Below are 20,132 nucleotides of genomic sequence, written 5' to 3' on the forward strand. Positions count from 1 at the left end.
TTTCCTCTAAGATCAGGAACCAGACAAGGATGTCCACTCTCACTACTGTTATTCAACATAACATTGGAAGTCCTAGCCACGGCAGTCAGAGAAGAAAAAGAAATAGAAGGAATACAAATTGGAAAAGAAGAAGTAGAACTGTCCCTGTTTGCAGGTGACATGATACTATACATAGAAAATCCTAAAGATGCCACCAGAAAACTACTAGAACTAATCAATGAATTTTGTAAGGTTGCAGGGTACAAAATTAATGCACAGAAATCTCTTTCATTCTTATATAGTAATAACAAAAGATCAGAAAGAGAAATTAAGGAAACACTCCCATTTACCATTGCAACAAAAAGAATAAAATACCTAGGAATAAACGTACCTAAGGAGGTAAAAGACCTGTACTCAGAAAACTATAAAACACTCATGAAGAAAATCAAAGATGACACAAATAGATGGAGAGATATACCATGCTCCTGGATTGGAAGAATCAATATTGTGAATATGACTATACTACCCAGAGCAATCTACAGAATCATTGCAGTGCCTATCAAACTACCAGTGGCATTTTTCACATAACTAGAACAAAAAATGTTAAAATTTGTATGGAGACACAAAAGACCCTGAATAGCCAAAGCAATCTTGAGGGAAAAAAACGGAGCTGGAGGAATCAGGCTCCCGGACTTCAGACTGTACTACAAAGCTACGGTAATCAAGACAATATGGTACTGACACAAAAACAGAAATATAGATCAATGGAGCAGGATAGAAAGCCCAGAGATAAACCCACGTGCTTATGGTCAACTAATCTATGACAAAGGAGGCAAGGGTATACAATGGAGAAAAGACAGCCTCTTCAGTAAATGGTGTTGGGAAAACTGAACAACTATATGTAAAAGAATGAAATTAGATCATTACCTAACACCATATACGAAAATAAACTCAAAATGGCTTAAAGACCTAAATGTAAGGCTAGACACTCTAAAACTCTTAGAGGAAAACATAGGCAGAATACTCTATGACTTAAATCACAGCAAGATCCTTCTTGACCCACCTCCTAGAGAAATGGAAATCAAAACAAAAATAAACAAATGGGACCTAATGAAACTTAAAAGCTTTTGCACAGCAAAGGAAACCATAAAGAAGACGAAAAGGCAAACCTCAGAATGGGAGAAAATATTTGCAAATAAAGCAACTGACAAAGGATTAATCTCCAAATTTTGCAAGCAGCTCATGCAGCTCAGTATCAAAAAAACAAACAACCCAATCCAAAAATGGGCTGAAGATCTAAATAGACATTTCTCCAAAGAAGGTATACAGATTGCCAACAAACACATGAAAGGATGCTCAACATCACTAATCATTAGAGAAATGCAAATCAAAACTGCAATGAGGTATCACCTCACAGCAGTCGGAATGGCCATCATCAAAAAATCTACCAACAATAAATGCTGGAGAGGGTGTGGAGAAAAGGGAACCCTCTTGCACTGTTGGTGGGAATGTAAATTGATACAGGCACTCTGGAGAACAGTATGGAGGTTCCTTAAAAAACTAAAAATAGAATTACCATATGACCCAGCAATCCCACTACTGGGCATATACCCAGAGAAAACTATAATTCAGAAAGACACATGCACCCCAATGTTCATTGCAGCTCTATTTACAATAGCCAGGACATGGAAGCAACCGAAGTGTCCATCATCGGATGAATGGATAAAGAAGATGTGGCACATATATACAATAGAATATTACTCAGCCATAAAAAGAAACGAATTGAGTTATTTGTCGTGAGGTGGATGCACCTAGAGTCTGTCATACAGAGTGAAGTAAGTCAGAAAGAAAAACAAATACCGTAGGCTAACACATATATATGGAATCTAAAAAAAAAAAAGGAAAAGGTTATGAAGAACCTAGGGGCAGGACAGGAATAAAGATGCAGACGTAGAGAATGGACTTGAGGACACGGGAAGGGGGAAGAGTAAGCTGGGACAAAGTGAGAGAGTGGCATGGACATATATACACTACCAAATGTAAAATAGATAGCTAGTTGGAAGCAGCCACGTAGTACAGGGAGATCAACTCAGTGCTTTGTGACCACCTAGAGGGGTGGGATAGGAAGTGCGGGAGGGAGACGCAAGAGGGAGGAGATATGGGGCTATATGTATATGTATAGCTGATTCACTTTGTTATACAGCAGAAACTAACACACCATTGTAAAGCAGTTATACTCCAATAAAGATGTTAAAAAAGAAAAACGGATTAAAGACATAAATGTTAAGACCGGACACTATAAAACTCTTAGAGGAAAACATAGGAAAAACTCTCTTTAACATAAATCACATTAAGTTCTTTTATGACCCACCTCCTAGAGTAATGAAAATAGCAGAATGGGAAAAATATTTGCAAATGAAACAACGGACAGAGGATTAGTCTCCAAAATATACACGCAGCTCATTCAGCTCAATATCAAAAAAACAACCAACCCAATCAAGAAATGGGTGGAAGACCTAAACAGACATTTCTCCAAAGAAGACATACAGATGGCCAAAAGGGACATGAAAAGATGCTCAACATCACTAATTATTAGAGAAATGCAAATCAGAACTACAATGAGGTATCACCTCACACCAGTTAGAATGGACATCATCAGAAAATCTACAAACAACAAATGCTGGAGAGGGTGTGGAGAAAAGGGAACCCCCTTGCACTGTTGGTGGGAATGTAAATTGATACAGCCACTATGGAGAACAATATGGAGGTTCCTCAAAAAACTAAAAATAGAATTACCATATGACCCAGCAATCCCACTACTGGGCATATACCCTGAGAAAACCATAATTCAAAAAAGACACATGTACCCCAATATTCATTGCAGCACTAATTACAATAGCCAGGACATGGAAACCCCTAAATGTCCATCGACAGATGAATGGATAAAGAAGATATGGTACGTATATTTAATGGAATATTACTCCGCCATAAAAAGAAATGAAATTGGGTTATTTGTAGAGTTGTGGATGGACCTAGAGTTTGTCCTACAGAGTTAAGTAGGTCAGAAAGAGAAAAACAAATATTGTATATTAACGCATATATGTGGAATCTGGAAAAATGGTACAGATGTACCTATTTGCAGGGCAGGAATAGAAATGCAGATGTAGGGAACAGACGTGTGGACACAGAGGGGGAAGGGGAGGGTGGGATGAAGATAGGTTTGACATAAATACACTACCATGTGTAAAATATATAGCTAGTGGGAACCTGCTGTATAGCACAGGGAGCTCAGCTTGGTGCTCTGTGATGACCTAGATGGGTGGGATGGGGGGTTGAAGGAGGTCCAAGAGGGAGGGAATATATGTATACATACAGCTGATTCACTTCACTGTACAGCAGAAACTAACACAACATTGTAAAGCAATTATACTCCAATAAACCGACAATCAAAAATAATTTGTTTTACATATTACCTTTTACTTATATAAGTTTTATATGGTTGTACTTATAGGGAATGTATTATTTTGTGTTTTAGTATATTTACTTAATATTACATGTAATTTTCCCATTTTTATACATTACCTTCATAAAAATTAGGTTGTTGATAATATATTAAATACTAACAGGTATGTTTTTGCTGTTGTAGAGAGTGGCAAAATGGCAAAAAAAATATTTCTTTTAAAAGCACCAAAACAGGGCCTTCCCTGGTGGTCCAGTGGTTAAGACTTCTTCTTCCAGTGCAGGGTGTGTGGGTTGGATCCCTGGTTGGGGAACTAAGATCTCACATTCCTCAGGGCCAAAAAACCAAAACATAAAACAGAAGCAATATTGTAAAAAATTCAACAAAGACTTTAAAAATGGTCCATATCAAAAAAAAGAAGTCTTGGGCTTCTCTGGTGGCGCAGTGGTTGAGAATCTGCCTGCCAATGCAGGGGACACGGGTTCGAACCCTTGTCTGGGAAGATCCCACATGCCGCGGAGCAGCTGGGCCTGTGAGCCACAACTACTGAGCCTTCGCGTCTGGAGCCTGTGCTCTGCAACAACAGAGGCTGCTATAGTGAGAGGCCCGTGCACCGCGATGAAGAGTGGCCCCCGCTCGCTGCAACTAGAGAAAGCCCTCGCACAGAAACTAAGACCCAACACAGCCAAAAATAAATAAATAAATAAATAAATAAATTTATTTTTAAAAAAAAGTCTTAAAAGCACCAAAACAATTACATTGTGTCAGTATAGAAGTATCCTTTTTTTCTGTGCAAAATTCTTATAGAAGCTATACTTGGAAGAATTTCATACTTTATGATTGGGGATTTCATAAAGCCATAGACTTTTTGAGCTATAAATGGCCTTATAGGGACCATCTTGTGTAATTCCTTCATTTTGCAGATGACAGACTCTAGGTCCCAGAGAGATGAAATGAGTTGAAGTGAGTTGATCTAGCTAAAAGAAGTAGCAGGACTGAGAACTTAGTGCAGTGCTCTTTCTTATGGACCATGGTTTAACCAAAAACACTTACCTCTAAAATAGAAACATTACAAGAGAGAGTTAATTTTGATTCAAACCTCATCCTAGCCAAATTATGCAGTATTCATGGAAATAGCTGTTTTAACTTTTTGTTAAGTATTCTAATGTTTGTTACTTGTCTCTAAGAGAGCTGATCTAGGACTCTTCCTATTTTCCTGTTCCTGGCCTACCTAGATTCATACAAGATAGAACTGGAAGGGACCATAAGTATCATCTAGTTCAAACCCTTTATTTCAGAGCTCATGAATTCCAGGGAAGTAAAGTGACTGCTAAAGTCACTCTGTATTTGCAGCTTAAAATTAAGAGTTTCCCAGTTATCAGTCTACTATGCACTTTCAAATCCAAGACTGGTCCACACTTTGGACCAGATGTCTTTCATTTCAGTTCATCAGATGTATGAGTTTTGTAACTCCTTGGCAAGCACCGCTTCTCTAGTATCAGTACATATTATACCACTAATGATAACACAAAGCTCATTTTAGAGAAGGTATAATTAAAATACTGTAGCAGCAGAGGAGAGAATGGGATCAGTGCTGACTGGTGGGATCTAGAAAGGCTTAGTGAAGAGGTAGATTTGGAAAGTCCAAATCCCTCAAATTTGGTTAAAAGTGGTGCCAAGGAGAAGGAACAATATGATAGATGGTAGAGAACTGGGAAAGTATAAGAGATGTTTGAAGAACTGAATTGTTTCTTGAGAGATCAGCAGGAAGTAAGGGGCTTTTGGAAGAAAAACACTGGTAAAATGTTTTGAAGCCAAAGGGTAGGTAGTGTTGAGTGCTGAGGATTTTAAATGTTATTTTGCAGGCAGTGGGAACCTTGTTCTTTTTGAACAAGGCATGAAATGATCAAGTCTAGTCTTGGAAAGATATTTTGGTGGTTGTGTGGAATTTGCTTTGATGAACTGGGTAGTTTAGAGAAGAGATGTTGAGGATTCAGTTATTCATGTGGTGATGTTCATTTAACCTGGAGTTACAATGTAGGTCTGGAACTTGGGAGAGAGACCAGGATTTAAGATTTAGATTAGATTTGTGATTTATCGGAGGCAAGAGTTAAGTTCAAAAATGTTTGACTAGCTTTTCATGGTTGTCATGCAGAATCATCTTTTTGAAGAAATAAATTACAGGGCAGTGTAGTGGTGTTGGAGATTTCTTCACCTCTCTTCCGTTTTCTCTTAGCACCTTCTTATCTCTTTGCGGCCTCTTTCATATTGGAGACTTTTCTTTCCTTTTTTAATCTATTCAACTTAAAAAAATTCTTATTGAAGTATAGTTGATTTACAGTATTGTATTAATGGAGACTTTTCTTGATGATCCTTGGCATTGCATTTAAATTTAAGATGAGGCAATAAAAAGCTGATTGGTAGTTCTGTGTGAATGGATGGGGCTTGTCAGCTGGTAGGCTTCACTCTAAGATGATCCTTTATGTCTTCGGAGGACTGTTAAATATTGGTGTCCTTTGCTGTTTTTCTGTGGGATCCATCAGCTTTTGACTCTCCTGCTAGGAAGACAGAAATGCCTGGCTGCCATGTGTTTTTTTTAGCCAAAGCAACTGAAGGGAGCTAGGGAGAGGGAGGGAGTCTCATTTTCAATATGTTGATTATCTCTTAATCTTCTCTTCTTCATTATATTTCCTCCCTGTCCTCACCTGGTATTCCCCAAATTAGATCCTTTCTGTCCTAATTTTCATAGAGAACAAACCTCCTATTTCAGTGGTCACTTGGTTATATAGGATAGGGAAGGAGGCAGGGGTCCAACTACTTCTTATAGACCTTTCAAACAAATCCCTGCCTCATCCCTGTTTTGGGGTGTTTTTTGGTTGTTTTTTTTAAATCTACCATTCCTGAATCTTTCTGGGCGTATGGCTAGAATTTATTTGCTCTGTCACGACACCCTCCTCAGTAGGCATTTAGTATTAGATTTCTCAGTTCTGCCATAGACTTTTTTTTTGATTTTATTTATTTATTTTTTGACATACTAAGTATTTTTTTAACATCTTTATTGGAATATAATTGCTTTACAATGGTGTGTTAGTTTCTGCTTTATAACAAAGTGAATCAGCTACACACATATATATATCCCCATATCTCCTCCCTCTTGTGCCTCCCTCCCACCCTCCGTATCCCACCCCTCTTGGTGGTCACAAAGCACCGAGCTGCCATAGACTTTTTAACTGCTTTCCATCTCTGAAAAATTTGTTGACTTTTCTCATCTGCTTACCTTTCTTCTCCTGTTTTCTTTGTCCTTGTAAGTTTATACCTTTTAAATTTCTTTACGCTTATATGTTAATGAGGTTTTAGGAAAGAATTAGTGATAAACAGATGTGTTCAATCTATTGTGTTTTACTGGAAGTCTTAGTAAGAGGTGATTTAACCAGTGTTTTCTGAGCTTTAGTCATTTATATATCATACCATTTTTGACATATTTGTTTCACATCTATATTATGGTTTACTTAATGTTTTTCTTAAGTGGACAATTATTTTTTAGTTAAATAAAATTAAAGAGACTATATTAGTAAAGGTAAAAGGAAATTAATGTCATCAACATAATAACTGCAATTTTTATTTTGTTCATTAAAATATGTACAAGCATACCTCTGAGATATTGCAGGTTCTGTTCCAGACCACCACAGTAAAGTGAATATCACAATAAAGCAAGTCACACAAGTGTTTTGATTTCCCAGTGCAGATAAAAGTAATGTCTCCACTATACTGTAGTCTATTAAGTGTGCAATAGCATTATGTCTAAAAAGAATGTACTACCTTAATACTGTATTGGTAAAAAATGTTAACCATAATCTGAGCCTTTAGTGAGTCATTATCTTTTTGCAATAGTAATATCAAAGATCATTGATCACAAATCACCATAACAAATATAATAATGAAAGTTTGAAATATTTCAAGAACTACCAAAAGGTGACAGAGACATGAAGTGAGCAATGCTGTTGAAAATGGCACTGATAGACTTGCTTGATGCAGGGTTGAGACAGACCTTCAATTTGTAAAAAATGTAGTACAGTGTCTGCAAAGTGCAATAAAGTGAAGCACAGTGAAACAAGGTATGCCTGTACAAGGTTATTAATATAAAAATGATTTTCCTAATGCCACCTAAATCCTCTTGTATACAACTAGCATTATAAGAGCCGTATTTTGGAACAAAGAAGAGAATTTAGACAAAGAAGAGAATCTGGCTAAGGTGATTGATAGTGATTCACTTAGAATTGGCTGTTTGCCCATTTATTAAGCATCTGTTGGGCATATAATGAGTCGTGCTAGATTCTGATAATACAAAGGTGGATAAAACACAGTCCTTGCCCTTAAGGATCTTTCAGTCTCCTGGTTTTGTCTGATATGCAAATAAATAAGTATCGTTAAGTGTTAGAGCTGATTCAGTGGAAGCATGAGGAAGAAATGGTCAATTTTTTTAGGGGAAGAAGGAAAAGCACTATACAGGAGGTGACACTTCAGGATTAGTAGGTGCTCCCTGGGGAGTAAGGTTGAAAATGGAGTTGGATGTAGATGAAGGCATTCTAGGTAGGGAAGTTGGCCTGAGCAAAGGTAGGGGGACATGAAATTATAAGTAATTGGGGAAAAGGGTGCTAGAGGAGACCTGAAAGAGATGAGGCTAGAAAAGTAGGGAGGGCTAGACATCATGGCGGGACTGGTATGTATGTATGTATGTATATATGTATGTATGTATGTATGCATGCCCTGCTAAGGAATTTAGACTTTATCTTGAAGGCAATGAAAAGCCCTTGAATTAGTCAAGCACTAAACATTTTTGGCATTTTTGGCACAGCATGCGCCATGCTGTGGAGGACTCAAATTTTTAGATATGATCCCTTTAGGAACTTAGTTGAAGGGAATCAGGGATCAAACAGTAGAACCCAGCGGACAAAAATCTACATTCTTTACCCAAGTAAATTTAGTTTCTATAGTGATCTCCTTTTGAAATTCTAAAACCCAACTTTCCATCTTCCTTTCTAGAGTCTCATCAAGTCCTAGCTCAGCTGTTGGACACTTTGCTTGCAATTGGCACTAAACTCCCAGACAATCAAGCTATCCAGATGCGATTAGTTGATGTAGCCTGCAAGGTAAGAATATAATCGTTAGACACAGGGTTGCATCTTTTTTGAACACTTTTGCATTATCTGGAGAGGTGATATGAGCTGTAAGATCTGCTTACCTCCATCCTAAATCTATAACTGAGAATTGCCAAGGACTCCTAATGGTTTTAAGAGCTGCCTCATTTTTTTTGTTTCTTGATGTTGGATTAGGAATAAAGTTGAGTAACTTGTTATAAAATGAACTTCCTCATCCTCCCAAAAGAAATGAAAATAATCATAGGAACTACCATGTATCCTGTACCTAATATATGCACTTTGCTTATTATGGTACTTTGTACCCAGTTTTTCATTTGTTCCTCATAGTCCTTTAGGGAAGTGCTATTATACCTCTTTTACTAAGGTGGGAATTGAGGTTGGAGACGTTTAGTTTCCCCAAGTTTTCACAGTTAGGAAGTTGCAGAACCAGGGCATAAACACCTTTTTCTGATTTCAAAGCCCATATTCTTTTTTTTTTTTTTCCATATTCTTTTTATGATACTTTGTTGCCTCAATAAACAGACCAACTAGACACAAACAAGTGTTTTGGAAATTTTTTTTGTTGATCTGATTATAAAAAATTGTATGTACATTAGTTGTGCCTTTTGACTTAATTTGGAGCTTTTTATTAGCTGTCTTTTGTGCATAACACCAGTTCCTAAACTTTGTAGAATTGACTTTTTTTTTTTTTAACATCTTTATTGGAGTATAATTGCTTTACATTGTTGTGTTAGTTTCTGCTGTCTAACAAAGTGAATCAGCTATATGCATACATATATCCCCATATCCCCTCCCTCTTGCGTCTCCCTCCCACCCTTCCTATCCCACCCCTCTAGGTGGTCACAGAGCACCGAGCTGCTCTCCTTGTGCTGTGCGGCTGCTTCCCACTAGCTATGTGTTTTACATTTGGTTGTGTGTATATGTCCATGCCACTCTCTCACTTCATCCCAGCTTACCCTTCCCCCTCCCCGTGTCCTCAAGTCCATTCTTGTTTGTAGATTTTTTGATGATGGCCATTCTGACTGGTGTGAGGTGATACCTCATTGTAGTTTTGATTTGCATTTCTCTAATGATTAGTGATGTTGAGCATCCTTTCATGTGTTTGTTGGCAATCTGTATATCTTCTTTGGAGAAATGTCTATTTAGATCTTCAGCCCATTTTTGGATTGGGTTGTTTGTTTTTTTGATATTGAGCTGCATGAGCTGCTTGTATATTTTGGAGAGTAATCCTTTGTCAGTTGCTTTGTTTGCAAATATTTTCTCCCATTCTGAGGGTTGTCTTTTTGTCTTGTTTATGGTTTCCTATGCTGTACAAAAGCTTTTAAGTTTCATTAGGTCCCATTTGTTTATTTTTGTTTTTATTTCCATTTCTCTAGGAGGTGGGTCAGAAAGGATCTTGCTGTGATTTATGTCAAAGAGTGTTTTGACAATTGGCTTTAGTTTTAACCTTTTTGATAAATTTATTTTGAGAATATAAGGAGACATATGTTTGAATTGTGGAAGGGTTATATTCATGGAATTAGAAAGCCATTTCTGAACCCCAGGAAAGAGTATTTCATTTATCTTAATAAACAATGACAACAATAAACAAACCCAGAACACTTTGAGAAGTACAGTATTAAAAGCTTAAGTGGAAAAAACTAGGGATTATGTGTTTGAGAAAGTAAGTGTATCTCCCATGTGAGAGTATATACCTGGGAGGTTGTGCTTGTGAGAGAGGCGTCGTACTCAGTGGATTGTTCTGCTTGAAGTAACAGTTTCTTAAATTTGTTTGAAATAAACCTTTTATTATAAAAATTTATACTCATGGAACTTTGGAAAGATACTAAAAAGTATAAAGAAAGAACTACACTCAACCATTATAAAGGCAACCATTATTATTGGTCTTTTGATGTATGCTTTCTGATTTTTTTTCTGTATACAGATTGATTGCTTTTCTTTTTTTTAATTAATTAATTTATTTATTTATTTATTTTTGGCTGTGTTGGGTCTTCGTTTCTGTGCGAGGGCTTTCTCTAGTTGCGGCAAGCGGGGGCCACTCTTCATCGCGGTGCGCGGGCCTCTCACTATCGCGGCCTCTCTTGTTGCGGAGCATAGGCTCCAGGCACGCAGGCTCAGTAGTTGTGGCTCACGGGCCCAGTTGCTCTGCGGCGTGTGGGATCTTCCCAGACCAGGGCTCGAACCTGTGTCCCCTGCATTGGCAGGCGGATTCTCAACCACTGCACCACCAGGGAAGCCCGATTGCTTTTCTTTTTACACATGTAGCTGTAAGCATATTCTGTGTTCAATCTTGCTTTTACACTAACGTAACAAAAGTATTTTCCTTATATTGTAAATGTTTTAGAAATATTTTTAATGGTTGCATGATATTTTGTCCAGTAATTAAACCATAGTTTGTCCTAACTATTCTATTATTGGACATTTATATTGTAGCCATTTTTTAAAATTGTAAATAATAATACAGTGAATGTGATTAGTCTAAAGTATTTTCTGTATTTAGGGTTATTTCCTAAACATGGATTGTCACAGTAGAATTACTAGATGAAAGCATTTAGAGTTTTTTGTAAGGCTTTTGATACTTTTGCCAAATTGTTTTCCAAAGTATTCCAGTTTATATGCCCATCAACAGTATATGAGAGTGCCTAATTTCACCTGTTTTTCTAGCATTGGATATTAAACAAGAGATAAACCTGTTAATTTGGTAGGAGGAAAATGACATTTCATTTTTTTTAAATTTCCTTTTTAAAAGATTACTAGTGAGACCTCATATTTGTTCTTCATTTATATGTCCTCTCTTAAGAATGAGCTTTTCATGTTCTTTTCCAGTTTCTCATATGGAGTTTTTTTGCATTTCTTCACCATTTGTAATAGGATGAAAATTTGAACTACCTGGAAATGGCAGATCTGTCACAAGGTTTTGCAAATTCACATAAATAAAGACTATGATTCATAGCTACAGTTACTGTTTCTATTGCCTAATGCTATTTTGTCTGTGATTTTTGCTCTACAGTGTGCCTTGAGATATGATTCACATACAATAACATTCACTCTTTTGATAGAAATAATGCAAAGTATGTTTTTCAACTACAATGGAATGAAATTAGATGAGTAACAGAAAAAAATTAGGAAAAGCACAAATATGTGGAAATTAAACAACATACTCCTATTTAACCAAGGGTCAAAGAAGAAATCAGTAGGGAAATTAGAAAATACTTTGAGATGAGTGAAAATGAAGACACAACATACCAAAACTGGGCTGCATCTAATGCATGCTGAGAGGGAAATTTATAGCAATTAGTGTCTATAGTAAAAAAGAAGAAAGATCTCATACCAGTACCCTAACCTTCCACCTTAAGACGCTGTATAAAGAAGAGCACACTAAATATAAAGCATGCAGAAAGAGGGAAATACGAAAAACTAGAGGAGAAATTAATGAAATCAAGAGTAGAAAAACATTAGAGAAAACCAAAAGCTTGTTATTTGACAACAAAATTGATAAACCTTTAGTTTTGGAAAGGAAGAAAAGAAGGCTCAAATTACTAGAATCAGAAGTGAAAAGAGGCTATTTCTGCTGACCTGACAGAAAAGAAAAGGAGCATGGGGGCTCAGTAGTTGTGGCACATGGGCTTAGTTGCCCGATGGCATGTGGGATCTTAGTTCCCCGACCAGGGATTGAACCGTGTCCCCTGCATTGGAAGGCAGATTCTTAACCACTGGACCAGCAGGGAAGTCCCTTATCCTTGTTATTTTTTTGAAGTTCATGTTGCTCCTTTATATATTTTTAAAATGTAAGATGTGAATCTGCCATATTTTTTGTTTCACAGTAGGAAGAAAGTCATGCTTTTGGGTACTCTTAACGTTTCAAAATTCATCTCATTTTATCCTGTTAGTAATCCTTTGAGGTACATTGTACAGCTAGTCCTCATTTGAGAGATGAAGAGATTTAGATTTGGCCAGGAAATTACTAAGTCTTTTCTTGTGTAGGATTCGCACAACTGAAATTAGAGGTCTTCTGCTTTCTTTCCTATCTGTGAAGATTTTTCTAGAAGAATAAATATCTTGTCATTTTTGCTTATATGGCTTCCTTAGAGCCTAGTTTAATTCTTTGTTTTTCTGTTTCCATCTCACCTTCTCTTCCATTCTGTTTCTTTTCTGTTCCTTTAATTCTGTGGTAAAAGTATCAAAACATTAAGCTCTTAAGGCAAAAGATAGAAACATACAGCATTTTAAGATTTGTTAAATACTACCCAAACAGATATTATGTGTTGTTTGTTAGGAGAGGTTGTCTGTTAGAATCATTTCCATTGCTAAGTACACTGAATTTTTATCTGTGCTTAAAAACAATCCATATTGATGGGAATTCTTCAGCGGTCCAGTGGTTAGGACTCAGCGCTGTCAGTGCCATGGCTGGGGTTCAATCCCTGGTCGGGGCCCTAAGATCCCACAAGCCGTGCAGTGTGCTGCCTCCCTCCCCCTCCCAAAAAAGAAAAAAATAGCCATATTGAAACTGAATGAGTCAGTAAGGTATTTTTGTCTTATTTAACCTCAGTCTCAGATTTTCTTGATATACTTAATCATTGATTTTTTTTCCTGTAGCAATAGTTTTAAACTGATTGGTTTAGCTTATTTTATTTTTGACGTGGATTGCTCTTATTATCAGGGATGTGGTTTGCTTACTCACTCCATTAATAGAGAAATGATGGCACTTTAATGGCCTGGGTATAACACCAAAATAGCATCATCTGCAGAGCAGAGACTAGGCAGCTATTAGTGATGATAGCCGTGATGTAAGTAGTGACCTGTGGGGGAAGGACATCATAAAACTGTAATTGCTGCCCTGAGGGTGTGATTTAGACTTATGATCTCTTTTGGGCTAACATTCAGTGTGCAGTAATAGGCTGGTTATGCGTCAGTGTTGCCTTGGTTACCTTAATAGGAACTAGAATGTTTTAGTTTGTTTGAAAATCAAATGAAGTATTTGTAACAATTTCAGCAATCTTCCAGGGGCTGGTGGTTCAGTTACCAGTTTAGTTATGACAAATGATGCTTCCATACTAAATAAAAATAGTTTTAAAAAAAAGAACAACTTTGCTGTATTAACTGTGACAGAGTCATTGTCAGCTTCGTATCTGGAAATTTCTCTTAACTTCTCAGTTTTAGTGTTATTTTGTTGGATAATTTTGAGCCCTTACTCTACATGACATTGTGATCACTTAAAAGTATATGTTTCAGGGGGCTTCCCTGGTGGCGCAGTGGTTGAGAATCTGCCTGCCAATGCAGGGGACACGGGTTCGAGTCCTGGTCTGGGAAGATCCCACATGCCGCAGAGCAACTAGGCCCGTGAGCCACAATTACTGAGCCTGCGTGTCTGGAGCCTATGCTCCGCAACAAGAGAGGCCACGCACGATAGTGAGAGGCCCGCGCACCGCGATGAAGAGAGGCCCCCACTTGCCGCAACTGGAGAAAGCCCTCGCACAGAAACGAAGACCCAACACAGCCATAAATAAATAAATAAATAAATTTTTTTAAAAAAAGTATATGTTTCAGGGCTTCCCTGGTGGCGCAGTGGTTGAGAATCTGCCTGCCAATGCAGGGGACACGGGTTCGAGCCCTGGTCTAGGAAGATCCCACGTGCCGCGGAGCAGCTGGGCCTGTGAGCCACAATTACTGAGCCTGCGCCTCTGGAGCCTGTGCTCCGCAACAAGAGAGGCCGCGATAGTGAGAGGCCCGCACACCGCGATGAAGAGTGGCCCCCGCTTGCCGCAACTAGAGAAAGCCCTCGCACAGAAACGAAGACCCAGCACAGCCATAAATAAATAAATAAACAAATACTTAGGGAAAAAAAAAAGTATGTGTTTCACATTTCTGTAGCTTAAATAACTTGGAGGCATGAACTAACTCTGATCTAAAATGCTTGATTGAGACATTTTTATAAGGAGACAGTCCCTCTCTGAGAGCCCCACCCTCCACACCTGAGCTTTCTCTCCAGGTTTCCTTTGTTCTCTCCTCTAAGTAAGCCTACCTGCCTAGTCTAACTTCACATAGAACATAGCTTCACACAGAAAGTTCAGGTCCATTTAGTTCAGGAATTTCCCCTTGGAGCATTCTGATGTGAACCATTAACAGGTGCTCAGTACCTTTCCTGACAGACTGCCCTCTTATTAGACAGCTATCACTAGAAAGTTTATGCTTGTGTGTTCCAGATCAGCAGGGCTGTTTCATCCAGCTGGCCCACGTTTACCTCTGACCCTTCTCTGTTTTCTATTTTTTGCCACCACCTGTCCTTCTTTTCCCCACCTGTTTCCCTTCTCTTCTTAAGCAGGTTGTTTTCTTAAAAGTACATGCCAAGTGCCAGGCACTATGCTAGGCATTTGTACTTACTGAATGTCTATTATATCTGGGACACTATTAGCTGATTTTACATACAATAATTATTAAATGAATTCATTTTAATCCACTCACCATAAAACTTCATGGTAGGGGATATTACTCCTATTATTACAAAGTAAGGATTTCTAAAAAGGGGCTTGGTGAAGACCACATAGATACTAAGTGGCAGCTCCAGCAATCAGACCTAGGTCTGGTTCCAGTCTGTGTTCATTCCACTATGCTTCTTTGCCTCTCAAACAAGAGGGGAAACAAGTTATGAAATCCACTTTCTTTGCAAAGCCGCCTACAACTCCTCCAGGTATTCTCTGCACCTGTGTGGGTATGAGTATGCTATAGCTACCCCCTTTTTATGGTCTTAAAGTACACTTATTCTTATGGATAATATAATATTTTTCTAATGTTTATGAAACAGTATGGTTAGTTTATTCTTTTTTGTGTATATTTAAACTTTCATTTTTAAAAAAATCTCTAACTTGGGAATTCTCTGGTGGTCCAGTGGTTAGGACTTGGTGCTTTCGGTGCCGAGGGCCCGGATTCAATCCCTGGTCAGGGATCTAAGATCCCCCAAGCCATGTGGTGTGGCCTTTAAAAAAAAAAAAAAAAAAAATCTCAAACTTGAAGAAAAATTGCAAGCACAGTAATAAAGAACTTTCTTTTCTTGTGAACCATTTTAGAGTAAGTTGCTAACATGGTGCCCCATTACTCTTCAATACTTCAGTTTGTGTTTCCTATAAACAAAGATACTCTCCTTCATAACCTCAATATGACCATCAAAATCAGGACACTAACATCAACATATTACCATTTAATCCTCAAACCTCATTCAAATGTCAGTATTTATTCCAATGTCCTTTATAGGAAAAGAATCCAGTTCAGAATCGCATCTTGCATTGATTGTCAATATATCTCATCAGTCTTTTTCTTTTTTAAATAATTAATTAATTATTTATTTATTTATTTTTGGCAGCGTTGGGTCTTTTATTCCCCAATACTGTATATGTATATTTATTTATCCATAAATTGTATATATTTATTTATTTTAAAATTTTATTTATTTTTGGTTGCATTGGGTCTTTTTTTAAAAAAATCTTTATTGGAGGATAATTGCTTCACAATGGTGTGTTAGTTTCTGCTTTATAACAACGTGAATCAGCTGTACATATACATACATCCCCATATCTTCCTCCCTCTTGCGTCTCCCTCCCACCCTCCCTATCCCACCCCTCTAGGTGGTCACAAAGCACCGAACTGATCTCCCTGTGCTATGTGGCTGCTTCCCACTAGCGATCTATGTTACATTTGGTAGTGTGTATATGTCCATGCCACTCTCTTACTTCGTCCCAGGTTACCCATCCTCCTCCTCATGTCCTCAAGTCCATTCTGTTCTTCTGAGGCTTTACTCCTGTCCTGCCCCTAGGTTCTTCAGAACCATTTTTTTTTTTTAGATTCCATATATATGTGTTAGCATACGGTATTTGTTTTTCTCTTTCTGACTTCTTAACTCTGCATGACAGACTCCAGGTCCATCCACCTCACTACAAATAACTCAGTTTCACTTCTTTTTATGGCTGAGTAATATTCCATTGTATATATGTGCCACATCTTCTTTATGCATTCATCTGTCGATGGACACTTAAGTTGTTCCATGTCCTGGCTATTGTAAATAGAGCTGCAATGAACATTGTGGTACATGACTCTTTTTGAATTATGGTTTTCTCAGGGTATATGCCCAGTAGTGGGATTGCTGGGTCATATGGTAGTTCTATTTTTAGTTTTCTGAGGAACCTCCATACTGTTCTCCATAGTGGCTGTATCAGTTTACATTCCCACCAACAGTGCAAGAGTGTTCCCTTTTCTCCACACCCTCTCCAGCATTTATTGTTTGTAGATTTTTTGATGGCCATTCTGACTGGTGTGAGGTGATACCTCACTGTAGTTTTGATTTGCATTTCTCTAATGTTTAGTGATGTTGAGCATCCTTTCATGTGTTTGTTGGCAATCTGTACATCTTCTTTGGAGAAATGTCTATTTAGGTCTTCTGCCCATGTTTGGATTGGGTTGTTTGTTTTTTTGATATTGAGCTGCATGAGCTGCTTGTAAAATTTGGAGGTTAATCCTTTGTCAGTTGCTTTATTTGCAAATATTTTCTCCCATTCTGAGGGTTGTCTTTTCATCTTGTTTATGGTTTCCTTTGCTGTGCAAAAGCTTTGAAGTTTCATTAGGTCCCATTTGTTTATTTTTGTTTTTATTTCCATTTCTCTAGGAGGTGGGTCAAAAAGGATCTTGCTGTGATTTATGTCATAGAGTGTTCTGCCTATGTTTTCCTCTAAGAGTTTTATAGTGTCTGGTCTTACATTTAGCTCTTTAATCCATTTTGAGTTTATTTTTGTGTGTGGTGTTAGGGAGTGTTCTAATTTCGTTCTTTTACATGTAGTTGTCCAGTTTTCCCAGCACCACTTATTGAAGAGGCTGTCTTTTCTCCATTGTATATTCTGGCCTCCTTTAGCAAAAATAAGGTGACCATATGTGCATGGGTTTATCTCTGGGCTTTCTATCTTGTTCCATTGATCTATATTTCTGTTTTTGTGCCAATACCATACTGTCTTGATTACTGTAGCTTTGTAGTATAGTCTGAAGTCCGGGAGCCTGATTCCTCCAGCTCCGTTTTTCTTTCTCAAGGTTGCTTTGGCTCTTCGGGGTCTTTTGTGTTTCCATACAAATTGTGAAATTTTTTGTTCTAGTTCTCTGAAAAATGCCATTGGTAATTTGGTAGGGATTGCATTGAATCTGTAGATTGCTTTGGGTAGTAGAGTCATTTTCACAATGTTGATTCTTCCAATCCAAAAACATGGTATATCTCTCCATCTGTTTGTATCATCTTTAATTTCTTTCATCAGTGTCTTATGGTTTTCTGCATACAGGTCTTTTGTCTTCTTAGGTAGGTTTATTCCTAGGTATTTTATTCTTTTTGTTGCAGTGGTAAATGGAAGTGTTTCCTTAATTTCTCTTTCAGATTTTTCATCATTAGTGTATAGGAATGCAAGAGATTTCTGTGCATTAATTTTATATCCTGCTTTACCAAATTCATTGATTAGCTCTAGTAGTTTTCTGGTAGCGTCTTTAGGATTCTTTATGTTTAGTATCATGTCATCTGCAAACAGTGACAGCTTTACTTCTTCTTTTCTGATTTGGATTCCTTTTACTTCTTTTTCTTCTCTGATTGCCGTGGCTAAAACTTCCAAAACTATGTTGAATAGTAGTGGTGAGACTGGACTGTTGAATAATAATGGTGAGAGTGAATAACCTTTTCTTCTTCCTGATCTTAGAGGAAATGGTTTCAGTTTTTCACCATTGAGAATGATGTTGGCTGTAGGTTTGTCATATATGGCCTTTATTATGTTGAGGTAAGTTCCCTCTATGCCTACTTTCAGGAGGGTTTTTAACATAAATGAGTGTTGAATTTTGTCGAAAGCTTTTTCTGCATCTATTGAGATGATCATATGATTTTTCTCCTTCAATTTGTTAATAATCACACTGATTGATTTGCGTATACTAAAGAATCTTTGCATTCATGGGATAAACCCCACTTGATCATGGTGTATGATCCTCTTAATGTGCTGTTGGATTCTGTTTGCTAGTATTTTGTTGAGGATTTTTACATCTATGTTGATCAGTGATATTGGCCTGTAGTTTTCTTTCTTTGTGACATGTTTGTCTGGTTTTGGTATCAGGGTCATGGTGGTCTCTTAGAAGGAGTTTGGGAGTGTCCCTCCCTCTGCTATATTTTGGAAGAGTTTGAGAAGGATAGGTGTTAGCTCTTCTCTAAATTTTTGAGAGAATTCGCCTGTGAAGCCATCTGGTCCTGGGATTTTGTTTGTTGGAAGATTTTTAATCACAGTCTCAATTTCAGTCCTTGTGATTGGTCTGTTTATATTTTCTATTTCTTCCTGGTTCAGTCTCGGAAGGTTGTGCTTTTCTAAGGATCTGTCCATTACTTCCAGGTTGTCCATTTTATTGACGTATAGTTGCTTGTAGTAATCTGTCATGATCCTTTGTATTTCTGCAGTGTCCGTTGTAACTTCTCCCTTTTCATTTCTAATTGTATTGATTTGAGTCTTCTCCCTTTTTTTCTTGATGAGTCTGGCTAATGGTTTATCAATTTTTTTTGTCTTCTCAAAGAACCAGCTTTTAGTTTTATTGATCTTTATTATTGTTTACTTTCTTTTTCATTTATTTCTGATCTGATCGTTATGATTTCTTTCCTTCTGCTAACTTTGGGGTTTTTTTGTTCTTCTTTCTCTAATTGCTTTAGGTGTAAGGTTAGGTTGTTTATTTGAGATGTTTGTTTCTTGAGGTAGGATTTTATTGCTATAAACTTCCCTCTTAGAATTGCTTTTGCTGCATCCCATAGGTTTTGGGTTGTTGTGTTTTCATTGTCATTTGTTTCTAGGTATTTTTTGATTTCCTCTTTGATTTCTTCAGTGATCTCTTGGTTATTTAGTAGTGTATTGTTTAGTGTATTGTTTAGTGTATTGTTTAGCAGGTTGTTTGGGTTTTATTGATATTGAGGTGTATGAGTTGTCTATATGTTTGGGATATTAACCCGTTATTGGTCATGTAATTTGCAAATATTTTTCTCCGATTCACTAGGTTGTCTTTTTTGTCAGTGGTTTCCTTTGCTGTGCAAAAGCTTTTAAGTTTAATTAGGTCCCATTTGTTTATTTTTGCTTTTGTTTCCTTTGCCTTAGGAGAGAGATCCAAAAAAATATTTCTATGATTTATGTCAAGGAGTGTTCTGCCTATGTTTTCTTCTGGGAGTTTTATGGTTTCTAGTCTTACATTTAGGTTTAGGTCTTTTTTTTTTTTTTTTTTTTGGCTGTGTTGTGTCTTAGTTGAGGCACACAGGATCTTCATTGTGGCATGCAGGCTCTTCATTGCAGCGTGCAGGCTTCTCCCTAGTTGTGGCGTGCAGGTTTTTCTCTCTCTAGTTGTTCTTCAGAGCGTGTGGGCTCTGTAGTTTGCAGCTCGAGGACTCTCTAGTTGAGGCACACGGGCTCAGTAGTTGTGGCGTGCGGGCTTAGTTGCCCTGCAGCATGTGGGATCTTAGTTCCCCGACCAGGGATTGAACCTGCGGCCCCTGCATT

The 20,132-nt window shown here is 37.6% G+C and overlaps 1 protein-coding gene across 1 annotated transcript in view; it reads left to right on the forward strand.

Moving 5' to 3' along the window:
- INTS4 (integrator complex subunit 4) overlaps window positions 1–20,132 on the forward strand; it is a 135,847-nt gene that overhangs the window by 49,204 nt on the left and 66,511 nt on the right. The window contains exons 6-7 of the mRNA XM_082476777.1: window positions 8,483–8,589; window positions 14,134–14,370. Of these exons, the coding sequence (XP_082332903.1) occupies window positions 8,483–8,589; window positions 14,134–14,370 (344 nt within the window). The remainder of the gene's footprint in view (window positions 1–8,482; window positions 8,590–14,133; window positions 14,371–20,132) is intronic.

Source organism: Balaenoptera physalus (assembly GCF_965194825.1).
Source record: "Balaenoptera physalus genome assembly, chromosome: 10".
NCBI lineage: Eukaryota > Metazoa > Chordata > Mammalia > Artiodactyla > Balaenopteridae > Balaenoptera > Balaenoptera physalus.